Source organism: Cebus imitator, unplaced genomic scaffold (assembly GCF_001604975.1).
Source record: "Cebus imitator isolate Cc_AM_T3 unplaced genomic scaffold, Cebus_imitator-1.0 Scaffold623, whole genome shotgun sequence".
NCBI lineage: Eukaryota > Metazoa > Chordata > Mammalia > Primates > Cebidae > Cebus > Cebus imitator.
Genome location: NW_016107938.1, coordinates 764,743 through 775,965, shown reverse-complemented (window position 1 = coordinate 775,965; position 11,223 = coordinate 764,743). Strand labels below are relative to the sequence as shown.

General features: G+C 39.8%; 1 protein-coding gene across 1 annotated transcript; it reads left to right on the top strand.

Annotated features, from left to right (window-relative positions):
• The first annotated feature begins 835 nt into the window (after nt 1-835).
• Nucleotides 836-1,978, top strand: LOC108295199 (L-lactate dehydrogenase B chain-like). The gene has a single exon (XM_037734470.1). The coding sequence runs from the start codon at nt 929-931 to the stop codon at nt 1,886-1,888; it is 960 nt and encodes a 319-aa protein (XP_037590398.1). The 5' UTR covers nt 836-928; the 3' UTR covers nt 1,889-1,978.
• Nucleotides 1,979-11,223: the final 9,245 nt, after the last annotated feature.

The following is an 11,223-nucleotide window of genomic DNA, read 5'->3' as shown; positions in this document are numbered from 1 at the left end:
AATCCTGTCTTATACGAAATAGCAGTAAGATAGAAAATAAAACACAGAAGAAACGTATCTGTGAAACTGCTAGCGTGAGTGTTCATTCAACTAAAAGAGTTTAAATTATATTTTGATTCAGCAGGTTAGAAACAAATTTCCTACTGAAGCTAGGTTTGGACATTCCAGACAGAATGTGCATATATGCTGTAATGAGAAATATCTCATCTTATAAACTAAAATGAAGCTATCTTGGAGAATGATTGTCAATGTGTGCATTCAACTTACAGAGTTAAACTGATGTGTGTACGCAGCAGCTTGAAAACGCTTTCTATTTAGAATCTCAAAACTCATATTTCCACCATACTCCCATCTTATACTAAATAGCAATAAGACTGCCAGGAAGACGCAGAAGAAACATATCTGTAAAACTGCTATGGTGGGTCTTCCTTCAACTAAGAGAGTTGAATCTATATTTTGATTCAGCACGTTAGAAACACATTTCCTAAAGAAGCTAGATTTGGACATTTCAGATGGAAAGTCGGCATACGCTGTAATGAGAAATATCTCACATTAAAAACTAAAAGGAAGCTATCTGGGAGAATACTTGTCAATATCTGCATTCAACTTACAGAGTTACACTGATGTGTGTATACAGCAGTTTGAAAATCCTTTCTGTGGAGAATTTGAAAACTGACATTTAAGCAAAATCCTGTGTTATACTAAACAGCAGGGAGCCTGTCTACAAAACACAGAAGAAACGTATGTGTGAAACTGCCATGCTGTGTGTTCATTGAACTACGGCAGTTGAATCTATGTTTTGATTCAGCAGGTTAGAAACACATTTCCTGCTTGTTCATCTGGCCCTGGAGGAGACGCAGGCAGCTGACATTGTCTTCTCTGCACCACTGTTTCTGCGGTCTCCAGAGCCTTCTTTTTCCTGTGCAAAATGGCAGCTCTTAAGGAAAAACTGATTGCACCAGTTGCAGAAGAAGAGGCAACAGTCCCAAACAATAAGATCACTGTAGTGGGTGTTGGACAAGTTGGTATGGCGTGTGCTATCAGCATTCTGGGAAAGTCTCTGGCTGATGAACTTGCTCTTGTGGATGTTTTGGAAGAGAAACTTAAAGGAGAAATGATGGATCTGCAGCATGGGAGCTTATTTCTTCAGACACCCAAAAGTGTGGCAGATAAAGATTATTCCGTGACTGCCAATTCTAAGATTGTAGTGGTAACTGCAGCAGTCTGTCAGCAAGAGGGGGAGAGTCATCCCAATCTGGTGCAGAGAAATGTTAGTGTCTTCAAATTCATCATTCCTCAGATCATCAAGTACAGTCCTGATTGCATCATAGTTGTGGTTTCCAACCCAGTGGGCATTCTTACATATGTTACCTGGAAACTGAGTGGATTACCCAAACACCGTGTGATTGGAAGTGGGTGTAATCTGGATTTTGCAAGATTTTGCTACCTTATGGCTGAAAAAGTTGGCATTCATCCCAGCAGGTGCCATGGAAGGATTTTGGGGGAACATGGAGACTCAAGTGTGGCTGTGTGGAGTGGTGTGAATGTGGCAGGTGTTTCTCTTCAGAAATTTAATCCAGAAACAGGAACTGACAATGATAGTGAAAATTGGAAGGAAGTGCATAAGATGGTGGTTGAAAGTGCCTATGAAGTCATCAAGCTAAAAGGATATACCAACTGGTCTATTGATCTTATTGAGTCCATGTTGAAAAATCTATCCAGGAATCATCCTGTACCAACAATGGTAAAGGGGATGTATGGCACTGAGAATGAAGTCTTCCTGAGCCTTCCATGTATCCTCAATCCCCATGGATTAGCCAGTGTTATCAACCAGAAGCTCAAGGATGATGAGGTTGCTCAGCTCAAGAAAAGTGCAGATACCCTGTGAGACATCCAGAAGGACCTAAAAGACCTGTGACTACTGAGCCCTAGGTGGTAGAAGTTTAAAAACTACAATGTGATTAACTCTGAGCCTTTAGTTTTCATCCATCGCAGTTAGCTCTGATCTTCTTCAATATGTGGTCAAAGCCTAGGCTTGTTTTAATGCTTGCAAGATGAGTTCTTGAACAACTAAAATTAACTATTGCAATGTGCTTCTAAAAAAAAATGGAAGAAAGAAACACATTTCCTACACAAGCTAGATTTGGACATCACAGACGGAAATTGGGTATATTTTGTAATGAGAAATATCTCACCTTAAAAACAAAAAGGAAGCTATCTCGGAGAATGATTGTCAATGTGTGCATTCAACTTACAGAGTTAAACTGATGTGTGTATGCAGCAGCTTGAAAACGGTTTCTATGGAGAATCTCAAAACTGACATTTCCAGCAAAATCCCATCTTATACAAAATAACAGTAAGACTGCCAGGAAAAGACAGAAGACATGTATCTTTTAAACTGTTATAGTGTGTCTTCCTTCAACTAAGGGAGTTGAATCTATGCTTTGATTCAGCAGGTTAGAAACACATTTTCTACCAAAGCTAGATTAGGACATTCTAGACAGAATGTGGTTATATGCTGTAATGAGAAATATCTCACCTTAAAAACTTGAAGGAAGCTATCTGGGAGAATGATTGTCAATGTGTGAATTCAACTTACAGAATTAAACTGATGTGTATGCAGCAGCTTGAAAACACTTTCCATGGAGAATTTCAAAACTGACATTTCCAGCAAAATCCCATCTTATACAAAATAGCAGTAAGGCTGCCAGGAAAAGACAGGAGAAACATATCTGTGAAACTGCTGTGGATTGTCTTCCTTGAACTCAGGGAGTTGGATCTATTTTTTGATTCAGCAAGTTAGAAACATATTTCCTACAGAAGCTAGATTTGGACACTCCAGATGGAAATTGGGTATATGCTGTAATAAGAAATATCTCACCTTAAAAACTAAAAGGAGGCTGTCTGGGAGAATGCTTGTCAATGTGTACATTCAGCTTACAGAGTTAAATTGCTGTGTGTATTTAGCAGTTTGAAAACGATTTCTTTGGAGAATCTCAAAACTGACATTTCCAGTAAATTCCGTGTTATATGAAATAGCAGTAAGACTGTCAGGAAAACACAGAAGAAATGTATCTGTGAAACTGCTTGGGTGTGTGTTTGTTCAACTAAGGGAGTTGAAATTATGTTTTGACTCAGCAGGTTAGAAACATATTTCCTACAGAAGCTAGACTAGGAGATTTGAGTTGGAAAGTGGGTATATGGAGTAATGAGAAATATCTTACCTTAAAATCTAAAAGGAAGCTATCTGGGTGAATGCCTGTCAATGTGTGCCTTCAACTTACAGAGTTAAACTGTTGTGTGTGTTCAGCAGTTTGAAAACGGTTTTGGCAGAGAATCTCAACACTGACATTTCCAGCAAAATCCCATCTGATATGAAATAGCAGTAAGATAACCAATAAAACACACACACACACAAAAAACATATCTGTGAAACTGCTAGGGTGTGTGTTAGTTCAACTAAGGGAGTTTATTCTATGTGTTGATTCAGAAGGTTAGAAACACATTTCCTACAGAAGCTAGATTTGGACATTCCAGACAGAAAGTAGGTATATGCTGTAATCAGAAATATCTCATATTAAAAACTAAAAGAAAGCTATGTGGGAGAATGGTTGACAATGTGCATTCAACTTAAAGATTTAAACTGATGTGTGTATCCAGCAGCTCATCACGCTTTCTGAGGAGATCTCAAAACTGACATTTCCAGAAAAATGCTACCTTATATGAAATATCTGCAAGACTGCCAGTAAAACACAGAAGAAACGTATCTCTGAAACTGCTATGGTGTGTGTTCATTCCACTAAGTGAGTTGAATATACATTCTGATTCAGCAGGTTAGAAACACTTTTCTTAGAGACGCTAGATTTGGACATTCCAGATGGAAAGAGGGCATGCGCTGTAATGTGAAATATCTCACCTTAAAAATTAAAAGAAAGCTATCTGGGAGAATGCTTGTCAATGTGTGTATTCAACTTACAGAGATGAATTGTTGTGTGTATTTAGCAGTTTCAAAACACTTGCGGTGGAAAATATAAAACGGTCATTTCCAGCAAAATCCCGTCTTATGTGAAATAGCAGTAAGACATCCAATAAAACACAGAAAAAACATATCTGTGAAACTGCTAGGGTGTGTTTTCGTTCAAATAAGGGAGTTGAATCAATGTTTTGATTCAGTAGGTTAGAAACAATTTCCTACAGAACTTAGATTTGGACATTCCAGATAGAATGTGAGTATATGCTGTAATAAGAAATATCTCATTTTATAAACAAAAAGTAAGTAATAGGGAGAATGATTGTAAATGTATGCATTCATCATACAGAATTAAACTGATGTGTGTATGCAGCAGCTTGAAAATGATTTCTATGGAGAATTTCAAAACTGAAATTTCCAGGAAAATCCTGTCTTATAGAAAAGCAGTAAGACTGCAAAGAACACACAGAAGAAACGTATCTGTGAAACTGCTATGTTGTGTGTTCGTTCAAGAAAGGGAATTGAATCTATGTTGTGATTCAGCAGGTTAGAAACACGTTTCCAACAGGACTTAGATTTGGATTATCCAGAGGGAAAGTGGGTATATGCTGTAATGGGAACTATCTCACCTTAAAAGCTGAAAGAAAGGTATCATGGAGAATGATTCTCAATGTGTGCATCCAACGTACAGAGTTAAACTGATGTGTGTATCCAGCAGCTTGAAAACGCTTTCTGTGGAGAATCTCAAATCTGATATTTCCAGCAAAATCCCATCTTATATGAAATAGCATTAAGACGGCCAAGAAAACAAAGAAACCTATTTGTGAAATTGCTAGGGTGTTTGTTCGTTCAACTAAATGAGTTGAATCTGTGTTTTAATTCAGCAGGTTAGAAACATCTTTCCTACAGAAGCTAGATTTGGACATTTAAGATGGAAAGTGGGTATATGCTGTAATGAGAAATATCTCACCAAAAAAAAAAAAAAGAAGCTATCTGGGAGAATGACTGTCAATGTGTGCATTCAACTTACAGAGTTAAACTGATGTGTGTATGCAGCAGCTTGAAAACGCTCTCTATAGAGAATCTCAAAACTGACATTTCCAGAAATCTTGCCTTATATGAAATAGGAGTAAGACTGCCAAGAAAACACAAAAGAAAAGTATCTGTGAAACTGCTATGGTGTGCGTTCGTTCAACTAAGGGAGTTGAATCTATAGTTTGATTCAGCAGATTAGAAACACATTTCCTGCCGGGCACGGTGGCTCACGCCTGTAATCCCAGCACTTTGGGAGGCCGAGGCGGGTGGATCATGAGGTCAAGAGATCGAGACCATCCCGGTCAACGTGGTGAAACCCCGTCTCTACTAAAAATACAAAAAATCAGCTGGGCATGGTGGCGCCTGCCTGTAATCCCAGCTACTCAGGAGGCTGAGGCAGGAGAATTGCCTGAACCCAGGAGGCGGAGGTTGCAGTGAGCCGAGATCGCGCCATTGCACTCCAGCCTNAGAAACACATTTCCTACAGAAGCCAGATTAGGAAATTCCAGACAGAATGTGGGTATATACTGTGATGAGAAATACCTCACGTTAACAACTAAAATGAAGCTATCTGGGAGAAAAATTGTCAATGTGTGCATTCAACTCATGAAGGTATACTGATGTGTATGCAGCAGCTTGAAAACGCTTTCTATGGGATTCTCAAAACTGACATTTTCAGCAAAATCCCATCTTAAACGAAATAGTAGTAAGACTGCTAGGAAAACACAGAAGAAAAGTATCTGTGAAACTGCTATGGTATGTGTGCGTTCAACTAAGGGAGTTGAATCTAAGTTTTGATTCCGTAGGTTAGAAACACATTTCCTACAAAAGCTAGATTTGGAAATTCCAGATGGACAGGGGGAATATGCCACAATGAGAAATATCTCACCTTAAAACCTAATGAAAACTATCTGGGAGAATGATTGACAATGTGTTCATTCAACTTACAGAGTTAAACTGATGTGTGTATGCAGCAGCTTGAACATGATTTTTGTAGAGAATCTAAAAACTGACATTTCCAGCAAAATACTGTCTTATACGAAATAGCAGTAAAACTGCCAGTAAAACACAGAAGAAACGTATCTATGAAGCATCTATGGTGTGTTTTTGATAAACTAAGGGAGTTGAATCTGTGTTTTGATTCAGCAGGTTAGTAACACATTTCCTACAGAGGCTAGATTAGAACACTCCAGACACAATGTGGGTGTATGCTGCAATGAGAAATATCTCACCTTAAAAACTAAAAGGAAGCTATCTGGGAGAATGATTGTCAATGTGTGCATTCAACATACAGAGTTAAACTAATTTGTCTATGCAGCAGCTTGAAAACACTTTGTATGGAGAATCTCAAAACTGACACTTCCAGGAAAATCCCATCTTATATGAAATAGCAGTAAGACAGCCAATAAAACACAGAAGAAAGGTATCTATGAAACTGCTATGCTCTGTGTTCATTCAACTAAGAGAGTTAAATCTATATTTTGATTCAGCAGGTTAGAAACACATTTTTGACAGAAGCTGGATTGGGATATTCCAGATGGAAAGTTGGCATATGCTGTAATGAAAAATATCTCACCTTAAAAACTAGAAGGAAGCTATCTGGGAGAATGATTGACAATGTGTGCATTCAACTTACATAGATAAACTGATGTGTGTATGCAGCAGCTTGGAAACACTTTCTAAAGACAATCTCAAAACTGATGTTACGAGCAAAATCCCCTCTTACACGAAATAGTAGTAAGACTTCCTGGAAAACACAGAAGAGACGTATCTGTGAAACTGCTAGGGTAGGTGTTTGTTAAACTGAGGGAGTTGAATCTAGATTTGATTCAGCAGGTTAGGAACACATTTCCCACAGAAGCTGGATTTGGACATTCTAGACATAATGTGGGTATATGCTGTAATGAGAAATATCTCACCTTATAAACAAAAAGGGAAGTATCTGGGAGAACGATTGTCAACATTTGCATTCAACTTACAGAGTTAAACTGATGTGTGTATGCAACAGCTTGAACATGCTTTCAGTGGAAAATCTGAAAACTGACATTTCCAGAAACATCCTGCCTTATAAGAAATAGCAGTAAGACTGCCAGCAAAACACAGAAGAAACATATCTGTGAAACTGCTATGGTGTGTGTTCGTTAAACTAAGGGAGATGAATCTATGTTTTGATTCAGCTGATTAGAAACACATTTCCTACAGAAGCTAGAATTGGGCATTCCAGAAGGAAAGTGGGCATATGCTGTAATGAGAAATATCTCACCTTAAAAACTAAAAGAAAGCTATCTGGGAGAATGCTTGTTAATGTGTGTATTTGACTTACTGAATTAAATTGTTGTGAGGATTGAGCAGTTTGAAAACACTTCAGTGGAGAATATCAAAATTGACATTGCCAGCAAAATTCCATCTTATACGCACTAGCATTAAGGCAACCAATAAAACACAGAAGAAACGTATCTGTGAAACTGCTAGGGTGTGCCTTACTTCAGCTAAGGGAGTTGAATGTATGTTTTTATTGAGCAGTTTAGAAACACATTTCCTACAGGGGCTAGATTTGGACATTCCAGATGGAAAATAGGTATATGCTGTAATGAGAAATATTTCTCCTTAAAAACTAAAAGGAAGCTCTCCAGGAGAATGATTGTCAATGTGTACATTCACCATACAGAGTTAAACTGATGTTTGTAAGCAGCAGATTGAAAATGCTTTCTATAGACAATCTCAAAACAGTTATTTCCTGCCAAATCCCGTCTTATACGAAATAGCAGTAAGACTGCCAGGAAAACACAGAAGAAACGTATCTGTGAAACTGTTATGATGTGTCTTCGTTCAACTAAGTAAGTTGAACCCATATTTAGATTGAGCAGGTTTCAAACACATTTCCTACAGAGGCTAGATTTAGACATTCCAGACGGAAAGTGGACATAGGCTATAATGAGAAATATCTCACCTTAAAAACTAAAAGGAAGCTATCTGCAAGAATGATTGACAATTTGAGCATTCAACTTACAGAGTTAAACTGATGTGCATGCAGCAGCTTGAATGTGCTTTCTGTGGAGAATATCAAAACTGATATTTGCATCAAAATCCCACCTTATACAAAAAAGCAGTATGACTTACAGTAAAATACAGAAGAAACGTATCTGTGAAACTGCAATGGTGTGTGTTTGTTCAACTAAGGGAGTTGAATCTATGTTTTGCTTCAGCTGATTGGAAGCACATTTCCTACACAAGCTAGATTTGTACATCCCAGACCAAAATGGGTACATGCTGTAATGAGAAATATCTCAAATTAAAAACTAAAAGGAAGGTATCTGGGAGAATGACAATGCGTGCATTCAACTTACAGAGTTAAACTGATGTGTGTATCAGCAGCTTGAACACGCTCTCTGTTGAGAATCTCAAAACTGACAAATCCAGCAAAACCCCGCCTTATACAAAATTGCAATAAGATTTCCAGTAAAACACAGAAGAGACCTATCTGTCAAACTGCTATGGTGTGTGTTTGTTCAATTAAGGGAGTTGAATCTATGTTTTGATTCAGCAGGTTAAAAACACATTTCTTACAGAACTAGATTTGGACATCCCAGATGGAAAGTGGGTATATGCTGCAATGAAATTGCATATAAAATTAGATGAAGCTATCTTGGAGAATGCTTGTGAACGTGTGCATTCAACTTACAGAGTTAAATTGTTGTGTGTATTCAGCAGTTTAAAAATGCTTTTGGGGGAGAATCTGAAGACTGACATTTGCAGCAAAATCCCATCTTATACCATATAGCAGTAAGACTGCCAATAAAACACAGAAGAAACGTGTCTGTGAAAATGCTATGGTGTGTGTTCGTTCAGCTAAGGGAGTTGAATCTATGTTTTGATTCAGCTGGTTAGAAACACATTTCCTACAGAAGCTAGAATTGGGCATTCCAGAAGGAAAGTGGGCATATGCTGTAATGAGTAATATCTCACCTAAAAATCTAAGAGGAAGCTATCTGGGAGAATGCTTGTCAATGTGTGCATTTAATGTGTGCATACAGAGTTAAACTGATATGTGTATGCAGCTGTATGAAACCTCTTTTTGCGGATAATCTCAAAACTGACATTTCCAGCAAAATCCCATTCTTATATGAAATAGCAGTAAGACTACCAGTAAAACATGGAAGAAACGTGTCTCTGAAACTGCTATGGTACATGTTCGCTCAACTAAGGGCGAGTTTTGATTGCAAGTATGTTTTGATTCAGCAGTTTAAAAACATATTTCCTACAGAAGATAGATGTGGACATTCCAGAAGAAAAGTGGATATATGCTATAATGAGAAATATCTCACCTTAAAAACTAAATGGAGAGGGATCCAAGATGGCCGTTTAGGGACAGCTCAGGATTGCAGCTCCCAGTGAAAGTGCAGATGGTGAGTGGATGCCACATTTTTATTGCCCACAGACTGGGAGATTCCCAGGTGGAGGAGCCCCATGGGTCGCCAGCACAGCTGTTTCGGCCAGCGTGGTAGCTTTGCCCCACAAGGCTGTTTTGTCAGCACCACGGTGCAGTGGTTCTCCACCAAAATACACTGGTCCAGGTGCCCTTTTGTCTGGTGATTGGAGCCACGGGAAGTCGCCCATTCATCTGTTTAAAAAGGGGACTGAACAGGGAGTCAGGACAGGAGATTCCAGGGCAAAAAAAGCGCCACAAATCTCAGTGCCACTGTTTAAGCCAGAGCAGTGAGTCTCACATGGGAAAATAGACAGATCACGGCGCCTCTTCAACAGGTGACTGGAAGACCAAATTTAAAAAAAAAAAGGCTCTGAGGCAGGGAGCCAGGTGATCAGGCTTGGCTGGTCCCACCCCCACAAAAGAACAGCAATCAGAAACTCTCTGGATTGAGAGTTTCACAGCAAGTGCAGCTTACCCGGTACGGTGCAGCTCTGTGGGGTAGAGGCGTCCACCATTACTGAGGCACTACACCACTACAGAGGTAGTCCGCCATTGCTGAGGCAGCCCGCCATTGTCAAGGCAACCCGCCATTGCTGAGGCAGCCTGCTGTTGCTGAGGCAGCCTGTCATTGCCAAGGCAAGCTGCCATTGATGAGGCAGCCCGCCATTGCCAAGGCAACCTGCCATTACAGAGAGAGTCTGCCAATACAGAGGTGGGCCACCATTGCCGAGGCAGTTCTAACTACACCCGTATAAACAGGACTGCAGGGAAGTTCACTCGGCAGCTGGGTGGAGCCCACAGCAGCTCAGCAAAGCCTCTACAGGCAGACAGTGACTAGGCTGCCTCCTTGCTGGGCAGGGCAGCCCTGAAGGAAAAAGAAAAAGAAGGCAGCAGCAGAACGGAAACTCATAAATAAAGCCCTAACTCCCTGGGACACAGCACTTCAGAACAAAAAATGGTTTATGAGTTGTGCTGCAGCAGGCGTAAACGTACCTGCCCAGCAGCTCTGAATGAACAACGGAGCTCACAGCTCAGCATGTGAGCTCCTATAAAGAACAGACTGTCTCCTCAAGCAGCACCCTGACACCTGTATATCCAAAGAGCCACCTCATAAAGTAGATCAGACTGACATTTGGCGGGTATTCTTCTTGGATAAAGATAGCAGAGGAAAAAACCTGGTAGCAAACGTTACTGTTCTGCAGCTGCTGCAGGTGATCCCCAGGCAAGCAGGGCCTGGAGTGGACTTCAGCAGTCCTACAGCAGAGGGGCCAGACTGTTAGAAGGAAAACTAAGAAACAGAAATAGCCTCATAATCAACAAACAGAATGTGCACTCAGAGACCCAATCTGAAAGTCAGCAACTACAAAGATGACGGGTGGATACATCCATAAAGATGGGAAGAAACCAGCGCAAAAAGGATGAAAACACCCGAAACCAGAACACGTCTCCTCCTAAAAGGGATCACAACTCCTCACCAGCAAAGGAACAAGGTTGGATGGAGAATGAGTGTGATGAAATGACAGAATCAGACTTCAGAAGGTGGGTAGTAAGTAGTCTTTGTGAAAAAAAGAACATGTTATAACCCAATGCAAAAAACTAAGAACCTTGAAAAAAGATTTGATGAAATGCTGACAAGAAGGGACAAAGTAGAAAGGATTATAAGTGAATTGATGTAGCTGAAAACCACAACACGAGAACTTCGCTAAGCATGCACAAGTTTCAACAGCCGAATTGACCAAGCAGAAGAAAGGATATCAGAGGTCGAAGATCAACTCAATGAAATAAAACG

Bases quoted from the DNA above. Each gene is read 5' to 3' on its own strand.
- LOC108295199 (XM_037734470.1), top strand. From the start codon at position 929: ATGGCAGCTCTTAAGGAAAAACTGATTGCACCAGTTGCAGAAGAAGAG.